The sequence below is a fragment of the Ptychodera flava genome (genome assembly GCF_041260155.1).
Source record: "Ptychodera flava strain L36383 chromosome 23 unlocalized genomic scaffold, AS_Pfla_20210202 Scaffold_23__1_contigs__length_28996876_pilon, whole genome shotgun sequence".
NCBI lineage: Eukaryota > Metazoa > Hemichordata > Enteropneusta > Ptychoderidae > Ptychodera > Ptychodera flava.
In genome coordinates, this window is record NW_027248277.1 from 16026973 (window position 1) to 16048441 (window position 21469).

At 37.2% G+C, this 21469-nt stretch overlaps 1 protein-coding gene and 1 pseudogene across 1 annotated transcript; both read right to left on the reverse strand.

Moving 5' to 3' along the window:
- Window positions 1-6358, reverse strand: part of LOC139123777 (zinc finger protein GLI3-like) — a 73919-nt pseudogene extending 67561 nt beyond the window's left edge.
- Window positions 6359-9444: 3086 nt separating this feature from the next.
- LOC139123428 (uncharacterized) lies at window positions 9445-20648 on the reverse strand. Its single transcript, XM_070689565.1, has 10 exons — window positions 20276-20648; window positions 19768-19907; window positions 18493-18567; window positions 16873-16936; window positions 16306-16397; window positions 15106-15224; window positions 14731-14823; window positions 13690-13802; window positions 12882-12959; window positions 9445-11546 (listed from the first exon to the last, which is right to left on the reverse strand). Exons 1-10 carry the CDS (start codon window positions 20441-20443, stop codon window positions 11421-11423), a joined length of 1068 nt encoding a protein of 355 aa, XP_070545666.1. The 5' UTR covers window positions 20444-20648; the 3' UTR covers window positions 9445-11420.
- Between the last annotated feature and the right edge of the window lie 821 nt (window positions 20649-21469).

Sequence of the window (21469 nt, forward strand, 5' to 3'; positions counted from 1 at the left end):
CAAAATAATGTCTTCCCATGGTCCTTTTCTCTAAAACCTCTGTCAACATACTGCAACCCATATGCATGAAAAATCCTTTTGAAACCAATGTTACCACGCTACAACAAACAGAATGGCAAGAGATCAAATACCGCAACTGTTGTATACTAGCTGGGTTTTTTTTTTACCTCGTGACTCAAATTTCACAAGAAATTTAAATCCAGGAGGATCTGAAGGTGGTTAGTCTTACAAATCCCACTCCACATAAACAGCTTTTCTGCATACAAGGTTCTACTGTTTCCACTGGTAGAGGAAGGGGACCCTTGAAAACACTGACTGCAATGTTGTGTCATATAATCAGCTGAGAGGGAATGCCAAAACACACAAATTGGTTAGGTTACTTCTTAAACACACAAATAAAAAATATTTCAATCTTTTCGATACAGTTATTTCCTGTTCAGTGACTTGTAAATATTTGAATTACCACACAATTCGGTAAAAGGGTCCACTGAGGATGTTTTCACTCTCTGCGATTCACTTGAGTTGTTCTTTTACTGGACTATACGCTTACACCCCTATTTCAATCAACGGTGGTCAAACTGAAACATAATCAACACTGAGGTTAAACCAAAGTTTGATGTTTGCAATATACCATTAAACCATGAAGGTAACTGTCAAAAAGCCCTGAAAATTTGACATGAGGTGATGCGATGCAATACAGCTACGGTTCATAAGACAGGAACATCTTTATAAATTTTTGAAAGTACTATTACATCACTGACTTTTCCCCATAGTATCCATGGTCCCACTGAGTGAGAACAGACCACTGGGATAGAACTCTTCCTTACAATTATTAATGAAATGCCAGTCCTCCTAGTTTTCCTATTCATGAATTTTCTTCCCGGTGCTGCACACCTTTGCCATTTATCAATCAATAACTGTTCAAAGGTAGCATGCAGAGTTTGCCAGTTATTTTCTGACTTTAAGAAAATCTCGGAATATATATATTTCAGTTGGCCACTTTACATGTAGCTTGGCACAGTTAAAATAATAAGGTATTAGAGTTTTGTCTGCCCATTCTGTTAGTACACAAAGCACAGCCCATAACACAGAACTTAAGATAAAAGAAATTTCTTTTGTTTTCCTTACTTGAATGGTTTGTGCTAATGATAGATTACCTGTATTCTCAAGCTGGATCTTGCTTTGAGGTGTTTTACTTGTGAAGTCCTGAGCATTTCATCCATATCCTGCCTTTTGTGCCGAGTTGGGGCCTTTTTTGATAAATCCTGCACTAGGTGTAATTTGAAACCCATCAGGAATCCAATAACTGAACACTTGCTCAATCAAGTTCAAGTAATATGATACTTTGATGTCTGCTGACTCATTCAGAGATAAGAGATCAATAAAGCCCACTGGTGGCTGTCCATAATATCATGGCCAATTAGCTCATGCATGCATTTGTGCTAAAACCCAGGGGCGTATTTTTGGTTACTTCTATACACTTTTGTGTGCAACATCACATACTTTAAGGCATATGTTCCACTTCACACTACTACTTTTGACAGTCAAATTTGTTGCAATGACCAGATAAATATCCAGTTGTGACAAACTAACAGGTTATCCTACAGCACAATGATGTATCTTTGACCAATGCTACACCTGCTTGTCCAATACCTGAGCTTTGCAATACAATAGCAGAATCAATATGTCTGTCAGTGAGACAATGTGTCAAGAAGTTTGAGACAAAGTGTCTATCCCTGACACTGGCCTGTTCAATATTTGCTACACTGTTTCAAAGCACACAATGCTATCTCACTGTGCGACAAAACTTGGTCAAACAATGAAATGATGTTGCTAAACAAAGAAACAATTGTCAGTGATCCTTGCAACCAGAAAATAATTGAAACTGTTCTTGATAAATGAAGAGACATGTAAATTAGCTTGCTCACAATTTTTAACAAAATGGCCTCAAGTCAACAGGTGTATTACAGCATAGGTGAAATGACACATTCAGTTAACAAATCACCTTATGTAAATCAAAACAATTAAAACACTGGCAAGCCAATGAAAGTGAAAAATTAACATACGGTACCATGTATATGACCCAACAAAATTTTCCACTTTTATTTATGCTGCATAATTCCTGAGTATTTTATCTAATTGAGTCTTTGCTGTGTGGTGTATGTGACCGACCAGTGTAGGATAATACAAAATGGATGCCAATCAATTGAAAGTAATTTTCTGGTTGTGAGACAAGATTCGAAACACGTCCTTCAGCTTCATAAGCTGTAAAGCAAGTATTGCTCTTTGTCTCAAACCACAATATTACTTTTGATTGATACGCATCCTACTGCTAATGACAGAGGGACAGTTTGATTGACAACAGCAGCTGTATAGCATCAGAGAGAACAGACCATGAACACCTGATAGAGCAATTTTCTGTGAGAACGCCACATATCAAAACCAACATGTTGTTCAGCAAAACTCAGTTTTAATAATTAGATGTGATCGAATGAACTAAAACACATGCAAAGTTGCTTTCCACTTATGTTGTCTTTGATGGGAATACGTAAGGACCAATCACAGTCCCTCTAGGGGCTGGGGACGATGGACCAATATAGTTTTCTGAGATGGTCTTGCTACCTGATCCATATTTGAATCTGTATGACAGTGTATTATTCAGTGGCATGACAAGAGAGTGTTGAAATGTTTTGGAGAGATGGGGAGGAATGATATAAAAATTAGTGTGATCCAAATACTAAATATCTATAATAAACTATGTTAAAGAGACAGTAGCTGTAACTTTTGACTTTTTTCTACAATTTTCGTTTTTAATGTCAAATAAAGCTTCTTGTTCAACTCCCAATAGTATGCTGATGTACAAAGTATAATGCTATTCAACTCAGCTTGTAAATGTATAGACTACATTTTCGTCATTGACAGTGAATTGTGTTCTGGACTAGAATTCAGATGTAAACCAGAGCCATGCATACATACGCTGTGTTTACAATATGCTGTGTTTTAACATGTTTTAGGGAGTAGAACCAGACCTTGAAATTGATATAATGACAGTATACATAAAAAAATTGTGCAGAAGTCATCAAAAGTGACAAGTACAAACCCTTCACTGTTAGACAAAGTCAGTGTGCAGGCAAAGTTGAGGTAGATTTCTGCTTATGAACTCTTTGAAGTTGTCCCTATTTGCTTTGCCTTGTAAAAGGCTATTTGCATATGATATGTATACACACTAGTTTGCCAAGACACCAATTAAACATCAATTACCTCTGATTACAAACATGAAGAGATAAAGCTAGCTATCATCAGATATGTGATCCATACACAACTGTCCTCTTATGACACAAAAATTTTCTAACTCCTTCAGTGTTTAGGATGCATGCAACTTGACTGTTACATAATCAAGCAACGCAAAACAACACCAAGTGCTGACAAAATCTGATGTGTAGTTGATTCACACAGAACAAGAAACGTCTTTTAAACTGCACAAGTGAGTCTGTAGCGGTGTTTTTCCCCGTTTTGAGATATCTCTGTTTGAACGATCACAATAGATTGCTGTAGACAGGACGCAGCCTCCTGGAAGATGTTTGTTATGTAAGGTCAGCTACTGAATTTTAATTACCCCCCCCCTCCCCCTTCCCTCCTGCTGCTGCCTTTGGCTGCGGTGGTTGACGACAAACTCAGAAGTACACATCAAAGATATTAAGAGGTTGTGCATGTTGCCGCCTAAACTTCAGACTACAAATTATGGCTAAAAACAGGCTAAAACTCAATGGAAAACGGCTGCACATCTGGCACAGGCCAGGGGGCTCTTCAATTGATGATCCGAAGGAGGTGCCCCCATACCCCCGGTAAATGTTCACGCTTCCCCAAATGAGTGTTGGGGACAGGCTTGTAAAAACACCAAAAGCAAATTTGATAGTCTCCAAAGAAACTGTGCAAATTTAGCGAAGCCCTGTACAATGTTTATTTAATGCCTCCACATTTTAACAACTTGGGCAAACATGTTAAAGCAAACACTACTGTACTTTGGCGTTTGAACAACCCCATATGAGTAGTGATTCGCATGTGCAAACTCATCACGTTTCCCACTAAGTCACCTCATTCACGGCGTAAGAGGGGAGCCAATAGACAACAAGACAGTTTACGACTTCAGCAAGTGGGGCTGGCGAGGACTTTGATGAGCTGGGGGAAATTCATAAGGCGCTTGTGTTGGCATATGTTGGCTATTGGGTTCGAGATTAGCACGGCTCGCTGTAAAACGATCCCAGCAAAGCAACGCGATTGGATATGTAAGTAGCGATGATCGCTCCGCCAGGCCGCCCTTTGTGAAAGCTATAACTGTACACAATGACGGCGAAAGCCAACACTTTTCAGGCAAGCGCTGACATCTCCGGTGTGAAAGGGGAAACTGCGCACGGTTGCTCCAAGAAAAGGCCCGTCTTCACACCTAGTTAGCGCTGAAAGACGGCTCGCCAAAACACGTTGATGTATCTCCCTGCTTGCGACGGAGCGCTCGTGCACGCAATTCCACTCTCAAGTGCTCCGCAATGCGGCAATGTAAAATTCTGATTACGAAACAATCTAAACACCGTAAATGGCTTTGATGTTGAACAGAAGTACACGGACAGCTCATCCTGGTCTGTCTTTACTGTCACCAGAGTTAAAAGGTTTGACAAGGCTGCATAGTCAGACGCTACACTGCATGGCACCAGCTTCCATTTCATTCCAGAGTTCTGTCGTCAGGATATTTTAGCTGGACTCCTCGGCAGCAGAGGCCTGTCATCGCTTCCGAAAGCGGTCAAAAATTTTCATAAAACAACAGGCCGCGGCCTTGCGTCCAGGGGAGATTGAAAAAATACGAACACGTTTTCATTGTAATACTAGATTCTTGGGTTAGGGCTCACAAAGGCGACTTTTCTCACGACTAAAACGGCGCAGCCATGCGAGAGAGAGCCACAACAGACGGGAGAAAATAGAGTTTATCCATTTCACTTTACAGCATCAAAACATTTATTGAGACACGAATGACCGGGTTACAGCTCGCACTTTTGACATACGTTGGTAATTCTCTCGGCTTCACTTCAGAGGGGGGCATTATATGGAGCCAAGTAACGAGGTCAGAGCTCATGATTTTTACGCCAAACACGCCTGTCAAAAACGACCCAGAGAAAACTGTCGGACCATATGCCTGTCGCGCGGCGGCCCGCTTTTGACAACTTTTTTTTCCACCGGTCCATCAACGATGGACGTAACTTGGTAAACGAAAACATTCTCACACATCGCAAAGTTTCGGAAATAAACTACTTCATGTCCAATGGCCTATAAAAGCCAGCCAGAAAACAAACAAGTCACCCCTGAAGTGAGAAATGTTGGCAAACAATTCGCTCTCTTGCGGAAGATGTCCACATGCTGCGAACGACGCTGTGAGGATGTATTCCGTGTTTCCATACTCGCCAAACGAGAAAAAACAATGCAATTACTTCGTCTCGCATGACGTCCGCCCCGACTCTGAACTTTGACAAACTATGAGAAGCCATTCACACTTTGGGATAGACCTGCCACAGAATGCCAAGTTCTTTGTCAGACTTCCTGTCATTAAAGTTTAAAATGAGTTTGATACACTTCCGACAAAGCTATCGATTGGTTTCTTCTCTCGGCCGTCCGCTGTGGCCTATTCCCTGCCAGGGAAGGGTGTACTCAAACGTGCGACTCAAAAATTTCTGCGCAAAAATAAAACCGAAAATTGACAAGGAAACAACACGAAATAATGTGTTGCACACTTACCGATAAATGGGGCTCCTCACTTGTCTTTTTTGCTGGACTGTCGAGGATGCGTATGGGAAAAACGGGACAACTTAAAATATGATATATCCTTCGCAGAAAACCGAGCTGTCATTTTTACACTCCCTTCAAACTTGACGGCATTGCATCGTCACTGGGATTCTTTCACAGTTGGTGGGAGAGAGAAAATGTATTTCGAAATCCTCGCGTTGCTATCTGTCTGGTACAGTAAAATAGGTCCTGACACCCTGTCACCATCGAGGGTATGGCACAAAGTTTCCCACATCAATAAGAAGCAGTGCAGAATATTGAATGTCTCGAAAAGATGGCCGCTTGTCGTCACGTCCCGCACTCAACTTCGTCTTCGTCCCAAAGAGGAATCTCGCAACTTTCCCGCGGTTTCGTCTGAACAATCACGATTTCTGCGTGGCTGGACGATAAAATCCTGCCGTGAACATCACAAAAATATCCTGGGTCGACGCAAACTATGTCTGGAGAGTCTTGCTTCCCCAAAGTTTGCACGGACGGCACGGCTTTACACTATTCAAACTCAAGTGAACGTGGAACTCATCCCCAAGTTATTTACACAGCGTGTGTGTAAATATGCGGCGCATACCATTATTGAAAGAGGGGGTTACATACTGACCGCTCGACTTCCCTCGTGAAATATGAGACAAGATTATCCTCGAAAGCCCTTTTCCCGTAACAATTCCAACACTTACAATCGCATTTGGAGGATGTATAGTTGCAATTTTATATATTTTAGGCGTTTAACGAGACAGGAAAAGTACTCCATGTGTTTTTAACGCTACACTTCGCGACTTCCAGGGTTGTAGATTGCTGTCTCCCTTCAAAGCTTGAGGAAATTGCGGCAAGCGAGAGGCACTGTATCGTTCACAAACATAAAAGCCGCATGAGAATTTCAGGGTCACTTTCTTTTCATTTTTATTGCAGAGTAAAAGTTCCAATCCGATGCTCGACACTACGATAAAATGCAGCCCGAGGCGCGCCGGTGCAGTCTGGGTCTCCGATGATGAATTATAGAGGGCGTGTTTCACAAGTCCCGAACAATGTCGAGGGCAGGCGAACACACGGTTTTAATACAGGGAAATGATCGCGCCTTTATTTATTTCTGACACTGAAAAAATTGCATCTTCTATTCTTTCTGAGACATAAAGTTGTGGCGAATCACAACTGAACACTAGAAAATTCTAAGAAAGAAATATGTCATTCATAAGGCTGAAATTTTGTTGATTTTTACAACCTTGCTGATATTTTGCAGGGGAAAAATTAACAAAACTACAAATGTGAAAAAACAGAATTTGAAACACAGAATTTCACACACTCAAGAAAGACATTGGTTTTTTCAAAGGGAAAAATAAACTATAATTGTAGCTCCAATTTTAGACAATCTCTTCTTCTCATGACCTACTGAATTATCCCTATAACCACACACAGTCCTTTTTTTTCGCCAGTGTGTGCCATAAAACACTTTTGTATTGGAGTTTGGGAGTCTGGAATACATCACTCACAAGGTCAAAATTGCGAACTTTTTATATGTGGGGAAACTAAACGTAACCTGACCAAATTTACTTCATTGAAGTTACATGCTACAGTCAGCCCCACTTGCAATTGCTTTTGCAGTTTAAATCAAAGACTTAAACATTTGCTTAAACTTTCCTCAAGGAATTTTTCAACCATTCTCTTTAAATGCAAGAATTAAAATGGGGAGTCACCATGCAAAGTTTGGTACAAGAGAAACAAACTAGAGAAGATCTACCGATATTTAAAATTCAAAATGGCCCATCCCTGTGTAAACTGTAAGGAAAAAGATAAAATTTATGATTTTTGAAAAACTAAAACTGTGAAAAGTTTTCTTACATCGAGAACTTTACAATGAACCTCAACAAGTGGTAGATCGGAAAAAAGAGTTGTAAAAGTTAAAGAGTCTGAATATCTGTCCCCGAGGCGCATTCTACCTGAACATCAAAAATATACCATCCAATCATTGGAGAATGGAATCCTGTTATTAAGCTATACTGTCTTTGAAAATGTCACTATTTCAATCCTTGGTTATGGATTTGGTCAATTACATCCAGGCTCTCAAGCATGTATTTGCAGCAGCCATATTGAGTTGTAAATCAAAAGTTAACTTTATTGGCTTGATTAAGATCTGTAGGCTCGGCAGGTAATAAAAAAGAAAAAAGTCATTTTAGCATGATTCTCACATTTCTTCATTCAAAACATAGAAGGTCATTCCAATAATATTCAAAACGCCAAAAAACATGCTGAATTTTCATCGCTCTTTTGGTATTACTGGCATTTAGACATATTTACAGTAGTCCTATAGTGATATTCAATATTCTATTTGACAGACAATTTTTTAATTTTGTGATTTTGTCTAAAATATTTGTGAGACTCCCCATCAAATTATAGTGAACATATTTGGTTTTCAGTTTCCTTTGAAGAAGGATGCCCCATATCGTAATTAATGAGCTACATTGCCATTGACTCATTCAACATGAAGTCTACCGACGATGGATTTAACTTTGTACTAATGTGCCAAAATATATATCAAAGTAAAAGAGCCATAATATGTAGGTTTGGAGTATTTTTCAACACCACCTTTTCACACACAAGTCTAGACTGAACAATTCGGCCATGTGAGGACACTCCGCGATCTCAACCCTACACTGCAGTTGGAGGTCGCACAGCGCCCTCACACTTCTGACTCTTTCAGTCAAACACTAACTTACATATATACTCACTGTAGAATCAAAAGTGCTTTGATATTTATATAGATAACTTTTTATTCCTAGTACATTTACTAATTCACTAATGATCAATAAATAGTGCATGCAAATTGTAACTTCTGATTTGTGACTTTAGAATGCAACTATATTCTGTACATGATTAAAATTAATGAAGCTATAAAGTGAATGTACTTTCAAGACTGCAAGTAAAAATGCTGTGATTTTTTGCAACAAATCAGGAAACATTCAATCTGTGTAAACATATATTCCTATAATAAAATTAAGGCACAACATAAAAGGCCAAGATTGAAGAATGCCCAGGCCCATGCTAAACATCAGTACAATTTAACACTGCCCTAAAGGGGTTTGTTTTCATTAAAGGCACCCTTAGACAAGCATTGATTCATGCAAAAAGGAAGATTTGCCTGTGTCCTTCAGGTATGCTTGTAAAATATACTGCTGACCCTTATAACATATAAAAGTAATTGTACATTTTGGTGAAGGTCCATTTGTACTGAAATAAATACATTTCTATATCTATCCATCTACATATGTATCTATAAATCTATCTATCTATCTACATATATATAGATGCAAATTATCTTTTCCAATGTTAGAAAAATACAAACACAGATGACAAATTCAAGATAAAATATGTGAACAAATGAAAGAATTCTGGATAACTTTTCTTACATTCTCTCCTTGTTTCCTTCACTCTTGCTTAGTAAGCGGATTCACAAGGCTAATATAATTCTCAAGCAACAATGCTGTATTTTGCTGTCAGTTGTGAGACCCGGGGTTGGGCACTATGGTTGATGTCACTGCTTACAATTCATGGCATCAACTTTTAATATCAAGCTGGAGGTAGTTGAGTTTTTTAAGTAAAAATAAAATCCATTCCGTAAACTCAAAATTGTTCCTATCATCATTATTGACCAATGGGGTTACATGTGAAATGATTTTTTTACAGTTTCTGTGTTTCAGAATCAGAACAATGATGATTAAAGGTATACAATCACCTGTAATCTAAATATGCCAATACGGTCCAAGGGGCGCTCCTTGGTATTCAAAATGCCCATGTGGGGACGCCGTTTCTAAAAAGCAGCTACCCGCTTAAAATCTGTGATAAGTATACTGTCATCACCTGTTCCAATTTTGCCACAGTTACCTTGGAGAAAGAAAATCTAACCTTTAAACTGAAAACATAATAAATTACTGTTCAGCATATTCAAGCCCAAGGAACTGTTAGCTTTTTACAGACACAGTATTTATTTCCTATATTAAAGCAGAGTTTCTTTGTCTGGTTCCTGATGTTTGCAGAAATGTATATTGAAATACCATGTATCCTACTTATAGACACAATAGTAACCCTTTGAGTACTATAATTTTTCCCACCAAAATTTTTCTGCCACATTTTGCCAATTTTTATGAATTTTCATGAAATTTTTTGATGATTTTGGACCAAATTGACATCATACTTAATTAGCTCCAATTTTTTATCAAAAATTTGGCAAAAATCTGAGAAAAACTGACTAGGATATTTTGTGAAGGGGAGCAAAAATGACATTGGCGTTCAAAGGGTCAAAGGTAATGAAATGCTACCATTATGCAAGTTGATTATCAAATTTATTTGTCAGACATAAATTAGTTTGTCAACAATGACAACACATATCATACTGAGGCTTGTTACCAAGCCAAATACTGGGTATTTTAACATCCATTATGGAGTAAACTGAAGAAAAAATTTCACAGTTACATATATGGTAATTTCAATTTGTTCCTGTATGACATTCTTGTTCACAAGCAATTTCTGTTTTTCTTGAAAAGCATTTAGCTGATTAGTAAAAATCACAGTAACATTTAAATTTTACAATCTACCGTCACACATAAATTTATTTATCTAAATTTCAGTACTCTAAAATAACAGTACACAATGCTTTTAGTTCTGTCTCATGGGACCGAGTCAACCTGTGAGTCTATTTGGGTCAACTATGGCCTTTAATGTATTGACTCTGAGAGCAAATATTTTAACAATTTTGATGCATAAATCACACTGTTGAAAACAAATGAAAGTTATTGAAAGTTTTACTTGGTTGCCACATTTTCACATAACAGTTTTTTAATTAAGTCTTTAATTAACCTTTTCACCCCTATTCTCTGTTAAAGTGGACCACAATCACCATTTAAAACAATGGGTTTGGGCCATACCACAGCGGTGAAAGGGGCAAAATAACATTCGTCATTTCATCCTATCTTGTCAAATCTGGCATGATCTCCTAAAAGCTCTGGAACTACTAAATTGTTTTCCCTACACATTCCGACATAAAACATTAAAGACACATGTCATGGACATGTTGAGTAAATAAATCTGAAACAGTTTTTTCAATCAGGTACAGAAACAGTTATTGTAGTCAGTATATCGCTTTAAAAAATATTAAAACTGAACACAAACCATACTCCACGTTAATAAAGATAGAATAGTTTTAATTTATATATATATGTCTGCAATTATGACTGATCTAATTCCCAGTACTTTACAGATTTCCAAAATAAATATTCTTTATCAAAAATGGAGAGTACATGACAATGCACATTCAAATAATGATTTGTCAAGTTGCTTTGTGTCTATGGCTGCCATTGTCACATCACTTTCCCTTCAAACAAGTTGACATCATCACCTTCCGGGTTCAAATGTGTCAGCATTATCACTTGCTGGGTTTACATGGGTGGCATCAACACTTTCTGGGTTAAAATGGGTTGGCATCATCACTTGGCTTGAAACGGGTTGTGGTATCATCACTTGGTGGGTTCAAACGGGTTCAAATGATCATTTTCCAGGTTCAAATGGGTTGATATCATCACTTGGTGGGTTCAAACAGGTTCAAATGATCATTTTCCAGGTTCAAATGGGTTGGCATCATCACTCTTCAAAGATCCCAAGGTGTGGTTGACAGACCTGTGGTGGGCTTCATCAGCCCGTATCACCTCAATCACATCACGCATTGTGGCATCAGGCTGGAACCAAATACAAAACAAATAAAATATTTTTTCATCCCTTTGACCTGTCTTTAGATCTACCAAGCTCATGTGCTCTCTGAAAGATACGTTGAAACTCTCCAAGAATAGAAATTTGGATGTAATTTCAATTCCTTCTGTAAAATCCACCAGCATCAGAGCAATGAAATGGATTACACTCTGATTTACAGGCACTGCTGTCAACCCTCTACACAGTAGCCTAATTAATCAACAATAGCGGTTACCTTTGAAGACATTTTCATGTATTCCATCCAATAAAACAAATATACCTCAACTCACTCCTCTCTGAAATGCACCAGTATGTTGAAATACAGAGTATTGGCCGTGCCATCACGGTGCTTTGTGTTCAATACATTGTGTTATCGTTGACAAATGAATTCTAGCTACGACTTAATTCAGTGTTCAACATATGATTTGACATCACACACACATAGGTTGAGCTGACTGGTTAAACAATAAGCACTTAAACTTGGTCAGGAAGAACAATGAAATGTACTTTGTGAACAAATAAATACAGTGTGAAAAATTTATCAAGCTTTATACAATTAGAGCAGCTTTACGGTAGAATGTGACTCTGAGACAGATATTCGGACTCTCAAACTTTTATAATTCTTTTCTGATATACCACTTGTGGGGTTCATTTTAAAGCTCTTGGAACTCTTTGTTTTTCTAAAATCCATTTTTTTTCTCCATACAGTTAACACGGGGATGGCCGCCATTTTGAATTTTCAATATCAATAAATCCTACGAAATTTGTCTTTTTATTCTTGATTTTTATTATGAAAGTTTGAAAAAAGGTGAAGTCTTGCACTATTGAGGCAACACAGTAACCTTTATAATAAACCTACAAGGTTTGAATGGTCTGGACTTACTCACATGGCAACTAATACAGTTAATGTCTAAAGTTATCAAATTAAGGTAATATGCACCTCGAAAGTGAAAGACTTAAACTTTTGCACAAACTTTCCTCAGTGAAACTTTCAACCATTCTCTTACCAAAGCAAGAATAAAAATCAGGGGTCACCGTGCAAACTTTGGTACTAGAGAGACAAATAACTTGTGATTTCTCGATATTTGAAATTCAAAATGGCCGCCATCCCTGTGTTAACTCTATGGGAAAAAATAAAATTTTCGATTTTCGAAAAACTAAGACGGTGAAAACTTTTCTTTCGCCAACAGCTTCAAAATGAGCCCCCAAAAGTGGTAGGTCAGAAGAAAAGTGACAAAATTTGAAGGCCTAAATTTCTGTCCCCTACGTGCGTTCTACTTTAAGTCAGTTGCATTGATTGAGATTGACGCCATTTTTTTACTTACAGGGAGTTTCCAATATTTGACGGCAACCTCCGGAGCTTGTGCAGTCTGCCATACTTTCAGATAACCCCTGTCAAAGTCCTGAAATACAGAAAAGACAATATTTATCCTGAATAAATGAATATATTAACATATTTATAGTCATCTGTTTGTTTATTTATGCTGTTAACGGTGAATCATTACAATAGGGATGTTTGCAAATAACATCAGTGGTCTCTCATTAATATGCAAAAATAAATATTTGTCTGCTATTTAGATTTCATTTTTTGGAAATTATGCATTCAAAAACTTCAAAATGACTGCCAATGTTACAATTAACACTGTAGGACATATTAACGGCTCAGACTACAAGCTGCAACTACAACAACAGGATAAGCAACATTTACAAAATTTGTCTGCATATCAAGCTGCAGTGTCAGATGTCGCATTCATGCAGCTACCGTATATTTAGTAAAGAAACCTGCAATAGCAAACAGTGCTATTACCATGTATAGGCCCACTGAATCTATTGAAAGCAATGGAGATACACCAACTCAGTGACATGGTTGAAAAGTTTGTGTTGACTAAATGCAACACATCTACAAACTTGATTTAGAACAAGAAACAAAAAAATTGAAATGAATTAGATGAAACTATTATATGGCTCTTACAAATAATCAATTTCAATAACACACTCTCAAATATATTACAAACTGCATGCACTTGTATAAACCAATTCCCTGAATCTGAATATTTCATGCACATTTTACACAGATTCCCTGGCCATGACATGAATATTCATGATGGTGAGCAGAAGTAGAGTTATGCATACCTGTAAACACTTTGTGTAAGTAATAACTGCTTCTTCTTCAAGGTATCCGACGAAACGATGGCAGAATCTTGGACTTATCAGGTATGCCAATGAAAAGAAAGTAACAAACCCACCTAAAAGAAGAAATGATATCAGAAAGATCCTGAATCATATATACCGGACGCTTAATAATTTAGAACTAATTTGTGTAAAGTATATTGATTATGTAAGCAAATCTGCAGAAGATAAATTATCTATGAATAATTATGTGGTTTGGCTTGTGCATTATATACCTTAAAAATTTTTTCACCAAATTCACCAAGTATTCATTGTGTTCTGCGTGCAGTGGACTTTAATATGACTCCAAAACCTTTATGTTACTTCATGAAATATCATCTCACTGGCAACAATTGGATTGCTGACAGTCCTTTATGCCACCGTTGTCCCATAAAGGTATACAGTCATCTGTAACCTAATATGCCCATATATGGCCAAAGGGGCATTCCTTGGTATTCAAAATGCCTATGTGAGGGGGCTGTTTTTAAAAAGCGGCCACCCGCTTAAAATCTGTGATTGGTTAGATTTTCTCTTTCCATGGTAACTATGGCAAAATTGGAACAAGTGACAGTATACCTTTAAGGTTAGTCATTAAGGTAGTATGCACCTCAAAAATGAAAGACTTAAACCTTTTGCTCAAACTTTCCTAATGGAATATTTCAACCATTCTCTTTCAAAATGAAGTATAAAACTTAGGGTCACCATGCAAATTTTGGTATTACAGAAACAAATTTACACAAGATCTACCCATATTTGAAGTTCCAGATGGCCTGCATACCTGTGTTAACTCTAGTGAGAAAAATAAAATTTTCGATTTTGGAGTAAATCAGTGACAATTTTTCTTACACCAAGAGCTTTAAAAAGAGCCCCAACAAGTGGTAGAACAGAAAATATTTGTAAAAGAGTGAGAGTCCACATGTCTGTCGCCGGGACACATTCTTAAAGGCTGTGTCGGGTATTTGAATGAAATTTACCAGTTAGACATTGAGGAAATTGATTACTCACCTTGTGCACCTATCACAGCCCATCTGAAAAGTCGGCCTGGCTGTTTGATTTGTAAAGCCGTCATCAGGTGCATTCTTTCATTTTCCGCCTCCTCTGCATAAATTCACAAATCACAGATTTACATATTACTGAAATATCATCTGTAACACTGGCAGTTTGTCATTGTCTGTTTTATCTACAGCAATAATGCGTGCAAAGGATTTGCAACTGATAGGTGCATGTAGACAACAAACATACGTGACACTTATTTTGATTGGATCAGATTCATAATATAGACAACAAGACAAAATCTGATTGGTTACCAGGGTATGTCACAACTTTTTTGATTGGTTCTGATGCACTATGTAGTCTACTACACAAAATATGACTGGTTACCCAGTAAGGTATGTATCCATCCATAATCTCTCTTCATTCTTCTCAGTGAGTGGAGATGTCTGACCATGGCTGCCACCATGCCTGGCACCCCGGCTACTGTCTCAAGGAAAATAATTCTCCTACATCCAGAAAATATGAAATCCAATTAGTACGGTAAGATAAGTGAAAAGAATTTGTCATGATTTTATCTGCGAGCACAGAGGTAACACAGAATCAGTTTTGATACCAAATTTTTCCTCACTGATTTACAAGAAATTCCCAGCTGAAACTATGGCTTAAAGGGCAGGCTGTTTGTCAGCTTTCCCAAAAAAAGCAAAATTGACCAAGTTGATAAAAATTTCAATGGAAACAAGAACAAAGGTCAAACACCAACCATGTTAATTCAAAGTCCATGATGATTGAGGACTGCCCCTTGACCCTTTGAGCACTGCAATTTTTCCCACCAAAATTATAGTGTGCAACATTTTACCAATTTTGTGAACTTTTCTGTAATTTCTTTGACAATTTTGGATCAAATGAACATCACATTTTATTGGCTTCAGATTTTTATCAAAATTTTGGCAAAAATTAGACAAAAATTGACTGGTGTATGTTTTGATATAGCGCGACAAATATTGACTTTGGCTCTCAAAGAGTTAAAACAAATGGGGCTTTTGAGGTAGTAGCATCTTCAGACTGTAGAAGTGTCACTCCACACACACAGTTCCAGTACCAGTATTATTCAGTAAGTGTCTAATGTTAACCCTTTGAGTGCTTTAATTTTCTCCAACCAAAATTTCAGTGCAAAATTTTACCAATTTTCATGAATTTTTCTGTAATTTTTTGATAATTTTGGACCAAATGGACATCACATTTCATTGGCTATACAGTTTGTTCTAAAAATTTTGCCAAAAATCTGAGAAAAATTGACTTGAGTTTATTTTATAAAGGGGACAAAAATAAACTTGGCACTCAAAGGGTTAAAGGGCCAGCATCTGTAACTTTTGATGATTTTTTCCCCCATTTTTTGTTTTGTTCGTCAATTGCATGTTCTTGTTCTACTCCCAAAGCATGTTGTAATAATAACTATTTAGCTTGCCAACACCGTCTATACACGTAAAATTCTCTGTTATTGTTTCCATATGAATGCTAGTCCAGACAAGAATTCACATGTCAACAATAACAATTTTATAAACGTATAAACAAATGCTGTCACATTACCTTAGCCACATTTTCTCATTTCGCTTGCCAAATTTGTATCCGGAAAATAAATCAAAGAAAAACCTCAATGTCTGAACAGAATAGTACGCCATCTGTGATGTAGAAAACGAGAAAGAAAATTATTGATATGTCTTCAATTTAAAAGGCTGGCAGCTGTAACTTTTGACGATATTTTCGTTATTTTTGCCACAGAATCATGGGTAAATATTGTTTCTTATCATCTCTCATACAAAATCCTTATACAAAGTTCAATTTCCTTTCCTATGTTGAGTATGATACAATGACTTTTGGACTGAAAATAGATTTCATTCATGTTTCAGAGCAGCAGAAAGAATATTTGAAAGTTGTATCATTTCCTTGGACTATAAAATCTGTAGTTTGAGGGCGCCCTCTACGTCCCCTCTGTTCAGAGACTCTCAAACAGTCAATCTTCTTGTGTACAGTTTCCTTATCATTTCACTTTACTATTGAAGTGATCTGCCAAGCAGGAAAAGTGAATATAAATGTACAAATGTTTAGCGGGCTAGGGAGTCTTCATAAAAAATAAACTGTGCTGGGGTGACTTACTTTATCAAGGAGGATTTCAGGTTTTTTGTGTGTGATCTTAACGTCATGCCGTTCCTTTTCAGACCTGATATATTGGTGAAACATTAAGAATATAATCGTTTATTACGAGACATTCACTATTTGAATTGTGATCATCATTCTAAAGAGTATATACCTCACAGACCATAGTAAGATAACATATTATTCATCCCATCCCGGCATTTGGGTTCCTCTTGCTTAATGTCAAATTTTCCTCAAGAATATACTGATAGCAGCATTCCACACCATGGCAACAGACTGTGATATAGATTTGCATGGTTGATTTAAGTGTCTGTGGCCACAGCAAAGTTATACGGGATTCCTATCTACAGAAGAATGTGACAAATACTGAAAGACTATCAACGACAGTTTGCCTCCAGGTTTCAAAACTGCATTTAAACTTGAATGAATAAAGTGTGAATGATTTGTATTGTTTTCTAATTTATTCGACATTCACTAGATTGAAAAAAGAAATAAAAAGGAAAGTTTTATTGATATTTGATCTATGCTCTCACCTGAATTTGCAAATAATAAATCTTAATTTGCATAACTAAATTTGCATAATCTATTATAGTACTTCATCAGAATTAAATCCCCAAAAATTTTCAAGCAGGGTGGACATTCCCCCTTCTCAGAGAAACCTGGAGAAAATTACAGTAGACATTGCAGTAAAAACTCATATAAACGACTTGAAGCACATTTAGAAGGAAAGCAGAAAAATATTCTTGCTGGAAAAAGATATACAGGTTGTGTTGAATTTGACATGATGATTAACTGTTTTGTGAACTTCGTAGATTTAACAAACTTCATTTGAAAACTAAAATGAACATTTGGCAATGTAGAATGAACAAGGCAATATAAAATGCATAGGGCAATACAAAAACAAGAATTCACATTGGCTATTATATACTGGTATACCTTTAGTCTCCTGCATACGTTGCCTGAGTATAATCAATGACGTACAATTTTTTTTTTTTGAGTCAAGGAAGAAAGTCTCAGTTTGTGTCAAAAAAATATAGTTAAGCATATTTTTGATCACGGATGGTAAAATCAGATTTGGTATTTCAGCTGACAGGAAATTAAAAGGAAAAGAGTGATGCAAGACAGGAACTGAAAGTGAAAATAAGTGAGTAATTCTTTCTGGTAATTCTTTAGCAATGTATCAATTATTGAAAGCTAGGGAGTCAATATGTGGTAGGAATTAACCCTCTGAGTGCTGGAATTTTTCCCACCAACATTTTACTGCAACATTTTACAATCTTTTATAAATTTTTCCCTGTTTTTTGATAATTTTGGACCAAATGGATATCACATTTCATTGGCTACAGTATCTTAGTGAAATTTTGGCAAATAAGCAGAAAAAAATTGACTGGGATATATTTCATAACGGCAACAAAAATTGACTTTGGTGCTCAAAGGGAAAGAGGGCCCTCTAGGTGATATGTTTTGTGCCATGCCATGATATATTGGGTGCAAGTACAGTGGAATTAACATTTTTGTCATGAATATTAATGCAATCAGGTGGTGGAAAATGCATGAAAAATGACAGAGGTGCTGTCCTTACACAGTTAATCATTTTTTTTCTGAGATATCTCTGCTCACCAGATTGGATGAGGTAATGTATATGACGCCTCTTCCATCTTTTTCTCCACAGCTTTCGTTTCCTTGTGACTTCCCCTGAAATGATAAAAGTGAAAGTAGAAATGAGCTATGGTAAGAAAGTTGTTATAAAGCATATAATATGTGGCCTAAATGTATTTTTGGGTCAGAGTTCTCTCGTCTCCCTGACTTTTAGAGTGAACAATTACCAATACATTCATTTGAAATGTATGCTATTTGCATCTTGGTTACCACGACTGCACTGGGCTTTGATCCAGGCATGCCTACACAGTCTCTGAGCAAGATGGTGCGACACAGACGAGAGCGATTCATCCTGGTAGCAAGTGATCTATGATGTAATATATTATGTTTTGAATGTCACTGAAATTATTGCTGCAATAAGTTCAAGGTTATGTTGAAGTGGCTTTCAGAGTCCACTCTTGGTAATAAGTGTAAACTATGACTTTTATATCAAGAACCAGTCATTGTACTTGTCCGTAAACTGATCAAGGACATAAAAGTCATTCCTCACACTCATTACTATAAAGGACAGACTTCGAAAGCCTCTTCCATGACTTAATCTAAAAACATGATCATTACATCATTCATAGATCAGTTGGTCCTAGGATGCATCACGCCTGTCTGTATCACGCCATCTTGCTCAGAGATTTTTGAATGCAATTTCCCTAGACTGTATGTGTGGAGGGGGGGGGGGCAGCCAGATGAGAGTCTTGCAGAGCAGTCTTGGTATCGATGACAAGTTAAATTTGAGATAAGCTTGCAGACAAAACCCTCCCCAATGAATTCAATTTGATGTGATTAGTCAGATGACAAGCAATAGTTTGAATACCTTGGGCTCATTGAACTTGAATTTCTCATATATTTGGAGATTGTCATATAGGCACAAACAAGACTTCCAACAGAATTCAACTTGTTGGATCCTATGTAAGCCTTGAAAGTGCCAAACTCTTCTCCTTGGACACTCTTGGACTTGCCAACTGGCAAATTTACTACATATACAAGCACAATAGCCATGATAGAACTCAGAAGTTTAGAAACCTGACTTCTAATTACAGATGCACAGAGTCTAAATTCACGGTGTAAAGGAACAACAACCATAACATTTGAAATTTTGTCATTATTCTTGTTCTTGAAAAAGCAAATTTTTCTACTCTTCCTTGCTTTTGAGCATGTTCAAATAGAATGGACTGACAAATAACACAGGTCACTGTACGCTGACTGTGTACAGCAAAACTGTCACAGTGTGTTTTCATTTACCTGAAGTGTTGAAAATCGGTGTCACTAAATTTCTTCTTGAGTTCATCCTTTCTCTCCTGTGTTAAACCATTTTGTCCATTCTGTTCTGTTTGAGTTTTTGGTTTTGCCATCGTAGTTGATGAACACATACATCTCGACACCTAGAAAAAAATCGTTGCAGCAAAGATCAATTGACGCTGAAGTTTATTATTACTTGTTGTTCAATATAAAAATTGAGATTATCTGCAAACAGGCTGACAAGATATCAGGATTTTTTCTTGCCAGTAATTTTGTAATGCGAACTTAGCTCTGCCATAGTCCTCGTGTCAATTGAGAGCTTGTCTGCAACTAACACTTTAATCAGAAATATAATACCGCATCACAGACACTTCGGGGAACTGCGGATGTTACCTCATAGTCAAAGGCTAATTAGCCGGCGGACAGCTGAAAAACTGTTTTATAATCGGTGAATATAATAGTGTTTCTTTGATTGCTATGATGACGATAACTGTTTTGTTGGATCTCTTACCGTTAAACTTGGTAGATATCTCTGTGCCTTGATAGTGTGCCAATGGCCCATTTTCGGTGCACTGGCACGAGAGACGTTGCAGACGACGTAGTGAGGGTAAACCGTCTTGAGAGTTGATATTTTGGCGACCCTGCTTGTTGATCGCAAGGCAATGCCTACGCCGGCCATGTTTATACCACTTTGGTAGATTTTCTTCCTCTCCTAGAGTAAAATATCTTTGATTGCGTCTTCTAAAATGTCACACGTTTGCAGTCGTACACGATTCCTTGCGTCCTGCTCGCTGCAGTAAAGCGTTGCGAAATGAAAGGGAATCCGTGTACCGGGTACGTAAATCCTGCATGTTATGTTGCAATCATGAATGACTAATGACGTCAATGACGTCAAGGGCATTGCGCAGGCGTACTCCTGCGAAGCTGCCATGTATGAATCCCTAACCTTTTGGAGTTTTGTTATAGTGGATTTTTCTTCCATTCTTTCAAAAATTCAAAAGTTCAACGAATCGAAATTGTTATGTAGTTGAATCCCTACCTTCAATTACTCTTTAGAAATTTCTCAATCACAAGAATATTAGTCTATATATGATGAAGTTTTCTACCTGCTTAAATGACTTTTGCTTAGAGTTTACAATTAGTAACTTGGGTGGTCTCACATCAAAAATGGTATCTGTCATACCGATGCTGAAGTTATTTTCGTATTCGTTTTCGTATTCGTTTTCGTATTCGTATTCGTATTCGTATTGGAGTCACTGACAAAATTTTTTATTTTTAGTCCAAATTTCGTACGTATTATATAAAAGTTCTGTCTTTACAGAACTTAATGTGCTTTTTATATGACAATATATCAATACTTCAATATTTTAGAATGTAAGTTGAAAAAGATCCAATCTTTTTAGGCCCTAGATTGAAAGATATCGTTGCTATAATTAGAGGAGAGATTTTAAAAACAAACGGCCAGTACACAGGCACTCCTTAGCTGGGTAGTCTGTTGAATAGATCGATTTTCGGTTCGATCTATCGATCCCGTAGTCGATATGCGCGCCATTGTAACCAAAATACTCACTAGGTTACAGTGGCGGGCATACTGACCACGGGATCGATAGATCGAGCCGAAAATCGATCTATTTAGCAAACTACCAAGCTATTAGCGCCTGTGGGCCAGTAGTAGTCTTTGGAGGAAAGATTTTTTAAACAAACA